Source organism: Mastacembelus armatus, chromosome 14 (assembly GCF_900324485.2).
Source record: "Mastacembelus armatus chromosome 14, fMasArm1.2, whole genome shotgun sequence".
NCBI classification, from domain to species: Eukaryota; Metazoa; Chordata; class Actinopteri; order Synbranchiformes; family Mastacembelidae; genus Mastacembelus; species Mastacembelus armatus.
Window position 1 is genome coordinate 22,230,938 of NC_046646.1, and position 16,973 is coordinate 22,247,910.

General features: G+C 39.5%; 1 protein-coding gene across 1 annotated transcript; it reads right to left on the reverse strand.

The window, feature by feature from the left end:
• Nucleotides 1–451: 451 nt before the first annotated feature.
• On the reverse strand, nucleotides 452–9,242 carry ppp2cab (protein phosphatase 2 catalytic subunit alpha b). Its single transcript, XM_026328521.2, has 7 exons — nucleotides 8,862–9,242; nucleotides 2,854–3,063; nucleotides 2,573–2,746; nucleotides 2,298–2,387; nucleotides 1,882–2,043; nucleotides 1,386–1,504; nucleotides 452–1,270 (listed from the first exon to the last, which is right to left on the reverse strand). Exons 1-7 carry the CDS (start codon nucleotides 8,961–8,963, stop codon nucleotides 1,198–1,200), a joined length of 930 nt encoding a protein of 309 aa, XP_026184306.1. The 5' UTR covers nucleotides 8,964–9,242; the 3' UTR covers nucleotides 452–1,197.
• Nucleotides 9,243–16,973: the final 7,731 nt, after the last annotated feature.

Consider the following 16,973-nt stretch of genomic DNA (forward strand, 5'->3'; position numbering starts at 1 on the left):
TCACACAATCCTGCATAGCTATTGATATGTAAGATGGTGCTAAATAACTGCACTGGTCTATGTGAGACAAAATTCTAATTAAAGTCTAATTTCTTGATATTAACTCAGATGTCCTGATAAGCAAACTAATAAGGTAAGACAAGATAAACTTTATTAATGTCAAGCAGAAATTTCTATTTCAGGTTCCAATCTAGCTATCTAAATCAGCCTCACAGTGACATTCTCCAAGAGGAAGGTCACGAATGGGCAATCATCTCCAAAACACCCCATCTTGCCCTCCAAACTGCAGGCCAGATGGACGACCTTCTCGCTAGTTGGGTGAAATTCTATTTGGTAAAATTCTAAATTAATTATAAGCCAGAATGAACCAGCACCAATTGCAACATGATTCAGGATATTTTATTTCATAAGAAGGAAAAAAAAAAAAAAAAGCAAGAAAACTGCAATCACATCAAGGAGCCACCTTTGTCTTTATTATTCAAATGGTTCGGTTAATACAGACTCAGCAGTTTAGAGGGAGTCAGTGAGTTGATGTGGATGAACACTCCATCCTCTGTCAATCATATACACCAAGCTGGGTGACTGCATAAATAGGGTTTTCCTTAAAAGTTTCATAGGACAAAGAAACCTTGTGTAAAACCTGCCAAATGGGGGCTTTATTTGTAATTTAAAAAAAAAAATCAAAAAAGAAAAAGAAAAAAAAAAAAAACATCTGTAGTGTGAAATCTTTTTAATCTTTTAACATATGTTACATTTCTTTAGATTTACAAAAGTGCAAACAGATCATGTTCAGATCTAAATATAATAAGCCATGGCATGTGGGATTCAAACAGCCGCATCTGAAGTAGCAAATTTTTATCTTGGACCTCAGTGCCATTAGTCCAGCTACATGGTACAGGATGAGGAATTAGACATCACTGTTGTTTTACACAGTCGGGGAGATTTTTAATACGAGTCCTCAGCAATGAATATTGTAATGGTTATGGCACACACCTTTTGGTCCATCCACTGACACACAGACATCGTTTTTTGCTAAATGCTTAAATAGGTCTTTGTGTGGATATACAATGTGCACTGCTGTGTAGCCCCCCACCCCCCATCTCCCACCCTCCCCTTCCTCATTCATGTTGTTATCAGTTGAAGATCATATATCGTGGCAATACTGGACTTGACTGTACAAGGGTCAAAGGTCAGAGTTTACAAGAAGTAATCTGGGGTGCGGCGAGTCACATGAGGCTCCCCTCTGCGAGGTGCAGGATCAAACTGCAAGCTGTGTAGAAGAGGGAATAACAAGCAGAACAAATAAGATATCCTAAAGAGTTTCACATTTGAAAAACTATCCTAGTGTCATGCACAACTTCCGTTTACTTGTTTTGTGTACTTACAATGAGTACTTGAGGGTATCATCTAGTTCCATGATAGCTGCTTGGTTGCCACAGCGGTAGCAGTAGTTGGGAGCACTAAATATTGTCACCACATTCCTCTCGTGGCACCAGTTGTAACCCTGTGGGAAGCACATGCATTATTCCCAGGAGAAAAAGTGCTACATTTACACAAGTCTAAAACCGTACACCCTGTTCTTAAGCGTGCTAGTGCCATTTTACCACCAGTAAAATGGGTTCTCCTTTTGTTCTCTGCAGCAGCGGTTTTAATTGTACTTCTATCCAAATTTAGTTTAGACTCAGTCGTGACTTAAATTATCACAAGTGGTGTGTAATTCAACCAACAATCATTCAGACGTAATTACTGTAATATTACAGACATGCATGATGATTTTTGAAGTCAGTCAGCCACTGTGGTCAGTTGCTGTAAATCTAATTTGCTGTCCCAGCAGCAGACATGCAGAATGAGGAGAAAAAGAAACCACACACAGACACGCACCTCCATAACCAGCTGGTGAGCACGGGACACCAGTGTGAGGCGGTTAGCATGGTTGAAGGTCTCAGAGATGTCCTGACCGAAGGTGTAGCCGGCTCCTCGAGGAGAGATGCCCCAGCCACCACGGTCATCAGGGTCTGACCAGAGCAGGTCACACATGGGACCCTGTAGGTGAGGAAGGAAACAATTACACACTCCTGATATTAATTACCTGAACAGACAGGATCATGTTGCAAATACACTCAATTATCAAGACTGAATAGTGTCAACACATTATTTCCTATGTGCTTCTTAGGTCTTAGTCATGATCAAGTAATTTTTGTTGACAGTTATTTTCCAACCAAATCCTGTCCATTTCTATGCAGATCTTAGTTTTATAAATTTAATTGTTTTTGGACATAAGTAGCGTATAACTATACCTCATGTGGCACTTCCTGTAAACGGTCCAGTGCTCTAATGTGATCCAATGTATCTATGGACGGTGACAGGCCTCCATGAAGGCAGAATATCTAGAAGAACAAGAGGAAAATCTGAGTATTAACAGTAAATGCAAGACTTTCTCTCAGACATCACCTATTGCAGCCATCAAACCATCATTATTATTGTGTTCCCATCCCCCAGAGCAACATTAACTTCTGCCCTAACATTGCAGTCTATTTTTATATGTGTGAAACCATCCAACGCATCTTCTCACCTGAGAGTCTACCAAGGCAGTAAGGGGGAGGTAATCGAACAGGTCTGTGAAGTATTTCCAAACGTTGGCGTTTCCATATTTCCTTAGGCACTCGTCATAGAAGCCATACACTTGTGTGATCTGTCTGCTCTCATGGTTCCCTCTGAGGATTGTGATGCGCTCCCGGAAGCGTACCTGAGACACGTAACAGAACTGTGGGTTAAGTTTGCCCTAAACGGCCCTAGCAAGTTTCAGCTTTTAATCAAGTCAAATGTGACAGGACTTTTTAAACGAACACTTACCTTAAGTGCTACTAGTAAAGTGACGGTTTCTACAGAGTAGTACCCTCTGTCCACGTAGTCTCCCATGAACAAATAGTTTGTGTCTGGAGATTTCCCTCCGATCTTGAACAGCTCCATGAGGTCATGGAACTGGCCGTGCACGTCACCACACACTGTCACCGGACATCTCACTTCCTGAACGTTCGACTCCTTGGTCAGGATCTCTTTTGCCTGAAGAAGAAAAAAAAACACACACACACACACACACACCCATTGAATTCATATAGAGAGATACAAACATTGCAACATGATGGTCCGGCATGAATAATACTGTAAATTATGTTCATATTTCCCAGTTGTATGTAATACGTGCTCCTTTACTGTGCTCAGTTCATTCAAATGCAGGAAAACCCACATGATCCCACACTATAATCACATGATCTATGCACTGTAATTTTCTACCTCCTCCTTTGTTCTCCATCTTTATTTCAGGAATACACCACTTCCTGCCAACATCTCTGTACAATTTCCACATCATCCTCCAGTGGAGTCTCCATTAAGCTGCTACACAGTGATTACAACCCAGGCCCCTCCAACATCACCATAATCTCTCCAAGGAAACAAGCCCCTACATGTGTGTGTATGCGCATGCATGTGCATGTGTCTAGTTTCCTGTGGGTCTGCCTTGCAGCCTTTGGAAAGACAGGCCTGGTTGCTTTGCAACATTCTTAAAATCCATTAATGTGACACCGAGGGAAAAGTGAGGAACAGTTGCCTTTTTTTTTTTTTTTTTTAAAAGATGAAACACCTCAGCTATTGTTAGGAGGGGTGTGGCAACACAGGCAGGTACATACACCCAAAGGTAGAACTGAAAAATGTTTTTCTTGGACTCAGTTCACCAGGAAGCAGTCTAAATCTTGTTGCTGCAGTGTATGACTCAGTAAATAGCCTGCAGCTAGTGTTTTTAGCAGGGAAACACTTGGTTACTGTTGTCTGTTGATTCAGTGCAACAACAGCCAGTACCGATGAAACAAAAATATGCAGAGGAATGTGTCTGCTGTCAGCTGACGCAGCAGAAAACCACGGCATGGCATCAACTGGCTCCGATTAAACAAGCCCCCATCTGAGCAGTGATCGTTTCTACTCTGTTAAAACGTTAAACAGTACTAATGCTAAATCTGGAGTCTCGCAGCAAGGTCTATTCCTTGAGTCAGTGCAGTTTGGCAGACTGGTCTGGCTAAGGGGGGTGGTCAGCTGGATGAGCTCTTTTAGGCACAAACAAATCCTCATGCTCTGAGCTAAATGGCCACCAGACATATCTGAAGTACTGACCCACATGGGAGCAAGAAAGAAAAGAAAAAGAGACACTGTGCTGTTACTGTGATAGATTCCAAGCAACTGCTTGGTTTGGTGTGGAAAAATGCTTGATGTTTTACTGGAGGCATATTTTGAAAAGCAGCCACCATCCTCTTATACTGCTCCCTTTAAAAACAAATGCAAGCAGGGGGGACGTGACACTGACAGTGTTAGGACTGCAGCGCTGCACAATGCTGACCTATATCTCTTACACGCACACAGGCTGGGAACGACAGGCTGACCAGGGTTTCTAACTCTAAAGCAACTGACTCACTAAGCCACAAAGAATTTTCTACATGTCTGGATAAATATGGAGCTGCAATATATTTTTCAAATATCCCTTTCTCCCCTGTATAATAATTCTAATTCAGGTGAAGGAAAATAAACAAATCTGAACAGGCAAAATATATCAACCAACATGTACTTTAACTGCAGAAGGTTTGTCTGATCCTCTTCTAAACATTCAAAATGTAATTCAAACAAAAATATTAAGGTTTGGACAGTAAAACACACTGCCATTTTTTACATGGCACATGATTATTTGTGGCCTATAGAGTACACCAGAAATCAATTCAAGACATGTTATTTGGCATCTAAATGGTGCCACTAGAGGGACAAAGATATGCTCTGAATTAATGCTCAAGATTTATGTTGCCATCTTTTTTCAGTCAAAGAAAACACCCTGAAGTGCCATTCTTTCTACCTCTAACTCAATAGGGCCTTTTGTACAAGTTTCGTTGACAGTGCATGATACAGTATATGGCCTAGAGCTCTGGAACCTTAGACTGAACTGTATGAGTAATATGTTCAGTGACGCATCAGGTATCACCTCTGTGTGCTAAATCGGCTCAGCTGATTATAACTCGGTTAATGTGCACTTTGCATGCAGCCTGCATCCAACAGACATTTAATCTTCAGTGGAAAACCTGCAACTGTAAATAAACCTCATGATGTGGCTGTTGTCAGTGGTTCCAGTTACAAGTTGTCACTGTCATCCATCACATGCAACTTATTCTTAAAAAAAATATATATATAGTTTTGTTTTAAAATCATGAAGGATTAAGTACTATCAAATATTACATAAAACAGGAGGAAGTAAACTAACGCAACGTGACCTATTGCTTCTGGCACCAGGGCACCTTTTTCATCATTTAAAGCTGGGATTCAGAAATAAGCCCAAAACTTTGCTTGCGAGAGCTGCTCATTGATGAGAAGGCAGATCAGAGCTTGTACAACCAAAGCCACTCCGGCTGTGAATGAAAAGGATGACAGCAGACGTTACGTAAAGACCCCGCCCAAAGTACAGACCACACCTGTAATAAAAAAGCCACAGTGAGGCTGAAGGGAGGACATCGGCCCAGATTAGCTGACGTCAAGACAACAATTAAACTGGTAAACCAAGTGCTGAGAACTGAAGTCAGCATTTTACAGCAGCTTCAATATAACACCACTCCCACAGAGTGTTCAACAAGCTGTCTCCTGGAGACAACTTGAGCCAAACTGAGCTGGACGACTCGGCAAAACCCCAAACAATGACCTAGCTAAAGTTGTTTATGGTAGGTAAACACTGCCTGACAACACTGCTATAACCAGTGTTGAAATCTGCATCTCATTGTGTTGGTGCTGTAGCTTTTCTACAATGATTCTATGCATTTTGCTGCATTAACAACCTTTTGCACCACTGTACTTCTGCCTATCTGGATCTGTGGTTTTATATGTATTTGTACTGTTTTTATGACACTACCCTGGAATTGGTGCAACTTAAGTAATTACATGTGAAATGTTACTGTAGGAAAACAAAGATTTGGAACAGTCCGTCTGAATGAGTCATTACAACATGAGTTAGCAAACAAAGCTTTATTTGTCCATGGACGGGCTGCATCAAACTGGTCTGAAGACAAAGCTCATACTAAAGACTCCAGTTTCCGAAAGTGGGGAAACTGTCACCACATGACCAAAGTCATTCGGACTTATATCATTCTTATGATATTAATATTTGAAGATGAACACAGAAATCAGAATATCTGCAGCTTTCATTAGGAGTTTTTTTAAATTTATGTTGCGGTGCACTTACTGCCTTTTAGAAACCTGTGTTAAGTTTTTGCAACGTCCACCTCAAGATGATTTATGTAACAAGACAAATGAATTGAACCTGGTTAGGAAATGGTTAGTAAACAGTGCCTCATAAGAGAATCAACTGGGATATAAACAATATGGGACTTGAACCTTAAAAGACAAACAATGCTTGAATGGTTATGCAAACCTAAAAAAAAAAAAAAAGGTTTATTTGTGAACATGAGGGGGAAAAAAATAAAACAGGTCATTAAAAGGATATTTCAGTGTTACGCATTTAATTAAATTGAGTTTGCATAATTGGCAGAAACAGAAAAGCAAATTCCAGTGAATAGAGCAGAGTCTGCAGTCGCATCACTTAACTCTGGCAACTAGATTAAACATGAAATGATCAAACAGATGACATCATTGCTCCGTAAGCAAACAAGATTTGCAAAACACGTCTGGAGGCTTCAGAGACACTGCAATGCTGAGAACTGAAAAATCTGCAATGATTCTGATATACAGGGTAAAGCTGATCTGTATTCATTTGTCCCTGCACAGCAGACACAGGCTCTGCTAAGCTCCGACAAGATCGCTGGAAAGCAGAGATGAAACGACTGAGGACAGATTACACAGCACATCTCATTCCCCCGCACCCCCATACATCCCAAAACAGCGACGGCCGCTCTCTGACTCACAATGAACAGTGTTATCCTGAGTCACACACAAAGCAACAAAGGCTTTGATACTGTTAGTGATGTAACTCACAATCAATCATATCCTCTCCTATTTTTAAATTAGGGAGGATGTTGTGGAGGTGCATTCTGCTATTAGCAGAACTCACACAGGGAAGGCCAGATAGATGCATGTAGACAGTAGTTTGGAGCAACTGAGGTCCTGTGAACTGTGACAATGATCCTGCTTCAAGCTAACAAAACCATACAGCTTTTCTTTTCCCTCTGAACTACTTTTATGGGACCTTTGCTGCATTACAGAAGAAACTCTGGAGAGCAACAGGGATGACAAACAATATTATTTGTGTAGCTAGTTGGCTGTGTTCACCATATTTATTACTGCTCACAGGTCATGTCAATATATCTGTTTCTTGACTGTCCAAGACCTATGTAGATAGAGTTATGTCAAAGTCTATCATGAGCAAACAAAGCCTGGGCAGTCAAAAAAAAAAAAAACACCAGTAAAATGGACATTTTTAGCAAGGCACAGAAGTCCTCTCCAGGTCCACCAAGTTTCCTGCATGGGAGAAGATAGAAAACTTCTTGACACAGGATTGCCACAGCATGGATCCCTACCACCCACCTGCCCCTTGGACAGAGCCAACACAACTCAACCCACAGTGAAACAGGACTGAATAATGCATTTTAAACTACTGGGACTGGCTGAATCAGAGCTGAGTGAAAAGAATCAAATGCTGGAAGTAAAGAGCCACTTGAGAATAGCATGCCCTTAACCTTAACTGCAAACACTCCAAACATGGTAGTGGGCCTAACTTTTGTCCAAATTTGGTCTCTGCTTTTAAATTCAAAGAAAAGTCAGGATTACAGAAAACCAAATCACCTTAGACTGAGACGTCAAAGGTGTCAATTTCTCCAGCAGTGGAAGTGTAAATAGACCATAACAGAAAACTGTGTTTAAGGGTCTGAGGATGAAAGTTTCCTTTAAACCAAGATATCTACAGATAATCAGGTGGTCTGAGCAGAAAGATACTGAGGAAGGACTGGAGCTGTGTTTGCAGGAATGACATGACAGATTTGCTGACTAAACAACATGTCACCACCATTAAAGAGGTCATGAAGAGGTCAAATCCTGACTGTGCAGACAAAACCTCTGTGACCACAAAAATGACAGTGTAGTCACCAAATCATTTCCAGTCTCAAAGTAATGTGCTTGCATTAGTCTCTGTCTCCCTAAACCAACGGCACTTAAATGTGCAGCTGAAACATTCAAACATGGAGAAAGCAAACAGAAATGAAGATCACTGTTTAGATTTGCCACTCGCATGACGCATTTTATCAGATTAACTCATGTTTATGTTTAAAAAATGAGTCAGCCTCGATATTTGTTGTTACAAAATGGGAAGCAAGAAAAAAAAACACAGGGGTTAAGCAGATGAGTGAATATCTCAGGACTAGTTACCGCTGTGAAATGCAGAATAAGTACATGTCACATGCATGAACCATCTTTACAGTTCAATCAGATTTTTAACTATACCAGAATTTGCTGCAAGTCTTTCAAGGACAAAAACGTGAATTTCTGACCCAAAGAGAAAAAAACAGGTGACTGAGCCGTAGATGTGGTAACGTTATGTGACCTGAATTTACACATGACCTGAATTTAGACCCTGCCAGGCTGCCTACACCTTCGGCAGCCGAAAACATGCGCTTATAATGTATTATTTCAGACCATTTATAATAAGCAGCAGGCTAAATGAGCAAAAAGAAGCGACTAACCAGTCATAATGACTGACAAAATACGCAGCGCACACTATCGACGCCATTTTAAGAATGTCTGGAAGGCGGTAACGTTAAGGAGAGAGAAGACGTTGACGGTAACTTCGAGTTCAGACGGTGTTATTTTTATTTTTTTTTTAAACATCTCACCTTTTCACAAAGTGTCTTCACCTGTCCCTCCGACAGCTGTTTGCACTCGTTGAGCTGCTCGATCCACTGATCGAGCTCTTTCGTAAACGCCTTTTCGTCCATTTCTGTGTTTTTGGCGCCGCTGCGGTTTCTTCGCCGATGAGTTAGCTAACGTTAGCTACGTCGACACGACTCCTCCGGGGCTTCTCGGGTTTTCCTCAACAACCGGCTATAAACGGTGCTAGTGTCGCTCTTACTAGAAGACGCATGTACCTCTGGCTGCCAGATCGCTATGATTTGACTGAAGTATGACTGAACAGAAGGAGGAGAGAGGCGTCAGTCCGAGATCCACCTTGGAAACGTGTTTGCGTCCGCACAGCCGCGTCAAAACACCGCACTTCCGGCTAAGACCTTCTAAATAAAAGCCCCGTTGTTGCTCCTCCTCCAGGCACTTTCGATGATACAACTATCCTTTATGTTTCTTTGTTTTTATCTGTATTATATTAGTTATTACTCTCGCTGATTTGATATGCTCTACAGGTTTTAATGCATGGATGGATTGGCCTGTGTGTGAAGTATATGGTCTTATGCCTGCAGTGCAAAACAATAAATCTGAATTCGAAACAACTGCAAAGAGGCACTAATGAAGTAAAGGTTGATGCAAAACAATGACAAAGAGAAGTAAAGTATGACAAAATGTGACTACAAAGAGACACTGAATAACGTTTGTCTTGGACTAATAAAGGTGAGCTGGGGCCCTTTTTCAAGTCAAGTCAAGCAGCTTTTATTTGGCTTTTCAACTATGTAGAGTAAACATAAAGCAAAACACTGTTCCTCCAGGAACCATGGTGCTACATAAAGAAAATATATCTAATGAATTAATATTTTTACTAATAATTAACTAAAAGCCCTACATGTTTGCATTTAGGGGCACATTGTCTCATAATCCAGGTTTTACAGCTTATGCTGTATCAGATGTTATACTGTAAGAAAACAAAAATCATGTTTCTGGAGCCATCCTTCTAAATAACCCATTTATCTGGGTGAAATAGTAACTTCAGATAGCAAACAAAGCTTTATTTGCTGTCCTGACTAAACTGCATCAAACTGGTCTGAATTCAAAACAAGGTCATAAAATGAGCTTCAGAAAGTGAAGCAATTGTTCATGCAGATGATTACACACTTTTACATTATGTCATATATTAATATTCTACTTTGCTGTAGCATTACTACCTTTTGAACCTTTAGGCATTTTCAAATATATAAAAAATAATCTGCTTCCAATAATAATTTATGACTGATATAACTTTTTCCTTCTAGGTGGTAATTGTAAACAGGTGGCCTTTGTTTTGTGTCTTTTTAGACAGGCTATTTAACCCCAAATAAATCCCATAGAACCTACACAATAACTGTAAATAGCAGATGCCTGCAGATATCACTTTATATTTGAATAATCCCAATAATGTAATGTGCAGAGAAACACTACCAACCGCATGTGCTCTCTAAATTTTCCTATTCATTTCACTTGTTTATCAAGGAAAATGAACTTTAGCTAGATACCTTCACCTGGAGTTTAACTTTGTTGTTTGTTTTCTCTATCATAAATGTGTTTATTTAATAATGTGTCTAGCCACAGCTAGAGTACAGAGGGTGCAGGGCACAGATTACTAAACCAGAGTGCAGTAACTGCAGCCTGGGCAGTAATACAAAACCAGAACAAGCTAATTACACATCCAACATACAGATACTACATTTATGTCTTATGGTTTTTAGGTTCAATTTGTAATTACTGCAAATTTAATTTTGTTTTTGTACAAATTATACAATTCCAGGTAATGATATTCTTGGCCACATTGTAAAACAGATGTCAGATCTTCAGACACAGGTTACCAGGTTGTCCATATGTGCCGCATTTTGCCTTTGAATATGCATTAAAGTCTAAACACTGGATTCAATATGTTCCTGCACTGAATGCTCATTCTCAATGTCTGGCTTCCAAACTGTGGTGTCACTAACATGCTCTGAGGTTCACTCCTTAAATTCAGGTTTTAGGTGAGTGCAGAAAAAAGGACTAGTCAAAGTTCTAAGATAATAAATTTATATTTTAAATTAGTGTCAAAATCCCGTCCCGCTCTGGTTGATTGTGTTCAGCTTGACACAGCAGCTGCGTGCAGTCTGACACAAATAGCAACCGGAGACTGCTGACAGTAAATCTATGATTGGTTTAGCGTGTTGCTTCCTCTGCAGCTCCATTGGCTCAGCGTTTAACAGAGAAGTTCCTGACATACTCTGCAGACAATACATCACCGCTCTGTGGGAGTATGTTGGGAGATTTGTGGTGTGGCCATGATGTCACTGTTCCCATGTAGGCTCACATGGTAAACAAATAAAAGACAACACGTAACACCTGTAACTTATTCATAATGTCCAGAAGGTGCTTATTTATAAATATATTATTCAGTCATCAGTCATGATTTGTGATTTCTGGCCCATTTTTGATGTGTATAAGCAAAGACACTTAACTGATCCCACTTGTGTTGTGTGTTTATCCAAAGCCTGACCCTGTTTTTGCTGAGCCACACACTTACATTGTTCTCCAGAACTATTAAAAATACATCAGGGAGCCATATAGCTGCTCTGGCTGACATGTTCCTTCATTATGGTGAAATTGGGCAATGTCATTTAACCTGTAGTTTATTTTTAGTTGATCCCAACATCCTGCTGCTGCAAGTACTCAACCTGTTTACGAAATTCACAGAGACATAGAGGTTCACAGAGGTGTCTCTTTACGTTGAGCTTCTTCACTGTATGTGCTCTAATGTCTCACTATATTTCCCAGCCTATTTCACCTGCCTTTCAAAATGCAAACCTCATTCTCTATCACAAAAAGACACAACGCATCAAACAAAAGCGGTGATCAAAGGCCGAACCTGCTCTTCCTTTCAGCCCTGACACACATGCAAGTATCATATTCATTAATAATCATCATAGCTTACATTAAATCTGTTTCCTTTGTAAACCTGATGAAACACAAGGCAAGATGAAAAGGCTGGTGAATGGTTGAAGCTCGGGCAAATTGTTAAAATTAAACAGGGGAAAGTACCTGCACACACACACCAAGATAACGTCACTCGTGGAGTGTAGAGAATAATGGTTGTGGAAAAGTGCTCTCAATCACAACCTGGCAACCCTGCCCCCCCCAAAAAAACCTTCAAGAGGTTTTGGTTACTTTAGTTATAACCACAATTTTCTTGCAGATTACAGCCATCATCTCTATAATCAATAATTCTCTTCAGCAACAGTAAGGAGGCTGTTTCCCTCTGAAATCAATCATCCATTTTGGTTCAGCTCTATTTTGAAAGAAATCAAATCTATTTTCCCTCGGGGGCAGTGAGACCCCCAGATGATGTGTGCTGTAACGCTGCTTCTCTCAATAAGTTCTTTATTAAAAAACAGATTAAAAAGTGCCAGGCCGAACTCGGCTGCTGGGTGTTTTGATATTTCTGTTTTTCTTGATTGAACATCTTCTGCTACAGCTAATCATGTAATCATCCACATTTTCAAGAGCGCTCTCATCATAATTGAAAATGTCTGTTTGTAGGTTCACAGCGAAAACAGGCAGCCATTTTCTGCTTTGCACAGATTTGAGACAAAGGCATCAGCTGCACCCTTGAAATAAGAAAACCTAACCAGTATCTCCCTCTGGGTCAGGATAATCAGTTTTAGATTAAATTTTCAAATTGTTCTTTTTATTATCTGCATCTTCAGTCATGCTTGTGTGTATTATTTAAAAACATCTGGATCATGATGCAGGTTTCCACATTACATTTCCTACAAAGCCATCTGATGATCCGCACCTTCATCAAGTTACAAGTCTCTAAAACAGTGACCCTGCGGCCTATTTTAGATCATGATAAGTGTTTTGTGGATCGTTGTTTTCCACATTAACATTTCATTGATCACATCATCCAGGCTGTGTGATTGTTGTGGCCCAGGCTGATCCAGCCAGCAAACTGGCCGTTGTCCAACCTGGCACACCCCCATAGTTCAGTCACCCTGCTCATGTGACATGCCTGCCTTCAATAACAACTCCCTGTTTTTCAGTATATTTACCTTGTTTTGTATTTTATTTTATGGTTTTAAACCATAGATACATTGTTTGTTTCATAATTTCTTATATTTCCTTTTGAATTGTCTTGATGTTGAAAAGTCTCGTGCAAATAAACTTAGTTTATATTTTCTCTTTGGATTTGAATAGAATTTAAAGATGCATTAGGGACAGGTGCCTGTGTAATCCATAATGGCATCTCTCACTTTTCAGAACGTATAAAAGATGAATAATAAGAACATTTTTAAAGTTGGATTATATAAGTGGTTAGCTTTCATTACTTATCTTCATCCATTGCTGCACTGTCAGTGATCCAAATGTCTGTTTCTCAATATAGAGGCGATGACAGGTTGACTACTATTACATAAAGAGGTAAGAAAACAACGACAGGGAACACAATACAGGAGCTTAATCCAAAGTAACACAACTCTCAGCTGCAATGTGGCAGGATGGAGCCACCTTGAGCTCTAACACGCCATTCTGGATACACAGTTCAATCAAACAGCTGCAGTTTATCAGTGGGCCTTAGTCTCTGTGGTTGTGCCTGTTTGGTTATTCAAGTTATTCAGATACCTGCTGCTGCTGTTCAACCTCTAAATTTAAATTCTCCGCGTGTGCCAAGGAGGTTTGGATAAAAGCTCTTTTAATTCCAGGCCAGCAGATGCAGACTGCGTGATTGATGCCGATGCCAAGCTATCAGGATAAAATGGCTGAACCCTCTTGTAAACAACACAATCAGTTTGTCTCTGATGTGGCAGAGGAAAAGATTATGATAAATGTGTTGCTTTGGAAAGTTGGGTGATGACACTGTTTGTGATATATAGAGGAGAAGAGATGGCAGTAAAAACCCTGGAGGTGGGTGGGACAGGAAAATGCTGTACATCCCCAAAAGAATCAAACACTGGTTGTACAATAATAGCTTATCAGGCACACATAACATTACATCAGTGGTGTATTGTGAACTCCAGGGATGATTACCTTCTGCGTAACCTTGAGAAACTACAAATAAGGAGATGGAGACAGACTGACTGACTGCAAGAGACACATACATATGGAAAGATGAAAGGAGCTGACAGTTTATTTAGTGATAGTGTTAAATACATAGACATGACTATTTTTGATGATTACATTTAGAAAGTGATTGTTAACACGACAGAGTACAGAAAGGTACATGAAATAGTATTGGAAGAGTGAAAAAGCAATGTAGCTCATATCCTTTGCATAATACTTAACTATATGCTCCATAATACACAATTAAGAAATCATATGTTCATTCCTTTTAGTTTCATTGTTAATACAGATATTTGTTCTTTTTTTCAGTTTGCCTTCATTTATCTTTGGTGTAAATGTTAGTGTCCTTTTTACGTTAGACTAAATATAGATAGAGATACAGCTTAAAAAACAAAAAAGACAGAGGAAGCAACAACAATCTCTGCCTCGCTTTCTCTTTCCACCAATTAGCATCCAGTATTGTGTCTCCAGGATACCTGAAACCATGACAACAGCAGATTACTGTTCCCATCTGAGATCTTGAGCTCCACCTGCAGTCGACAACGTGGACGTCCAGGCTGCTGATCCTCAGTCAATGGAAAATGAGAGCAAAACCCTTTTGTTACAAATAGTGTTAGACCACTACTGTCCAGAGATATAATGTCAGAGTACATTGATGCAATATTACAATAATACAAAGAGGCTTTCTGTGAGCTAGTGCTTAGTATTTACTTTTGGCTGAAGTATTAGACTTTGCAGTATTTACAGTGTGACACATAAATGGCTCAATCAGAAACTGGCTAGTTTGATAAAATAATCGTAAGTCAAGATCTACTTACTAGTTTATCTGAACTCCTTAAACACCAACTCATGGTCTTCATCAGCAAATAGGCTTTGTGCAGTTGTCATTACTTGATTGAGACCTGCTCATTTGGGGTAATTTCAATCCTTTAGCTGAGGAGATATTTCAGTGTTGGTGGACCCACTTAGCTGTAGAACTAAAAAAAATTAATTAGAATTATAATTAATTATAAAGCACCTGATAAAACTTCAGATTTCATAACAACAAAACATGAAATCATTCTATCTAGTTCGGTTGAATAAATGCATTGTTTGAATAAATTTAATGTTCATCACTCCCACCAAAAGCACAGGTGACCTTCACAGATCCTAAAATCTGACCGGGACGCTCCAACAAGCTTCAGGTTTGACCGACTGCCCGAATCATCGCCCAGTCAGCTGTGTAATTTAATTACTACCATTTCCCAGACAGATGCAGCAAAACATTGCGGCTCTAATGAGACAATTAGCTTGTACGATCTTAAAGCTTTGCTCCTCATTAGCCGCTGTACATGCTGATGACTCCATCCTGGTCCCACCCTAACACTCAGACTGCAGTCTTCCAGCCGCCAGCAGGTTTCTACAGAGACTAATGGTTCATTAGAGTGAGACTGATGAGTGAGGTAAAAAGACCTGAGTGACTGCTCCATCCACACAACATGAGGAAGGCAAATGGAGGGAAAACACACAATAAGGCACAATAATGTTCAACCAGTATGAACTGTGAGAGAAATCTTAATATTTTTATAGACTGAAGACTGCATTAAAGTGCTCGTCAGTAAATAAGTACTGCTTTCATTTTAAATCCATACATAACTTTAGACAATGACTGTGAGGGAAAACATCCACTATAATAAAAGGGAACATAAATAATTGACTTTAAATCTGGAATATCAGCTCAGTGTTAATCTTGACGCACCTTTAAATGCAACACAGCAACTTTAACAAATATTTCTGTTTCTGTATTAATACAGAAATTACTCACCTGATTTATTTTATGTCCAAGTTTCTGACTAAAATAATGTAATTTCTCACTTATTTATAGTCTCTGTAGAGCAACTAATGGGATAAAAATAAGTTAAACTTAATTTGAAGCATGTATTTGAAGTCATTTAATAAAAAAAACAACAATGTATTAAATAATACATAAAATAATCGCTTCAAAAACTAGAGTAATGTTTTCAAACCTGGTTAAGAAGTAAGAGAGAGAAATATTTCAAAAATCCTCATGTTAAAGCATTAAAACAGTTCATACACTATTGTAATCAAAATAAATGTATTTCATTCAGTGGAACACCACAGTCTCTCTCAGTATCTTAGTGAGAGAAAGCAGTGCAGTATTTCTCTGCCCTTTCTATTAAAAGCACCTGAGCTCAGCGGTGACACTCTCTTCCTGGCTATTTTGTCTGTCTGACAGACATAGGGTCACCTTTTTCTGCATGAAACAGCCACACAGACTATCACTACTTTAGTAGCAAGGTTTAAAATGTTCTGTGTTCAGTTTAACAGTCTCAGGCATTTAGTCCTCATCAACTGCTCTGAATAAACTTTCACTATTTAATCACATTCACTATCTCCCAGTTGATAAAACCAAGATTTTTCAAGTGGTGAAGTCCTGCAAACGATGGGTTTGCCCAGATAACAACACATAAATGTGCTTTGCATGATTCTCATTGCTGACTCCTGGGGGAGCCAGAAAAGACTTAATGTTATCTAACACATGACCTACATTCTCCCAGTAGTGAAATACTAACAGGGTTATGGGTTTATTGATAGCAGCAATACGTGGACTCTCTCAGGAACATGGTGAAGAGAATGATTGAACTAGATTATATTGCTAGTTACTGTATATTTTGTGGAGCATTGAGGAAGGTTTCACTGAAGCACTACAGTTGGACTCATGGTGCTTTTACACAACAATTGAATTTAAAGTCTAAGAATAAGAAACAAGAATCAAAGTAACTTTACCAGATACCTTTCATTCAAACAATAACATGATTTCATAAAGTTAGATTTCCTTATTTTTCTGCTTTGGGTAACATTTTCATTCTCATGAAAATGGAAATTATGACAGAACACATTAGGGCAGCACCTAATGACCATTTTCACTGATTAATCTACATACTAGCAAACTGGCCAGGACACCAGCATTACATGTTCCAGCAAACTGGGTGAGACTGCATGAAAGGTCAAAA

Bases quoted from the DNA above. Each gene is read 5' to 3' on its own strand.
- ppp2cab (XM_026328521.2), bottom strand. From the start codon at position 8,963: ATGGACGAAAAGGCGTTTACGAAAGAGCTCGATCAGTGGATCGAGCAG. The intron at 2,747-2,853 runs GTAAGTGTTCGT...TACGTGTCTCAG, and splicing joins CTTTACTAGTAGCACTTAAG to GTACGCTTCCGGGAGCGCAT. The intron at 1,271-1,385 runs GTAAGTACACAA...TCTTCTACACAG, and splicing joins GATACCCTCAAGTACTCATT to CTTGCAGTTTGATCCTGCAC.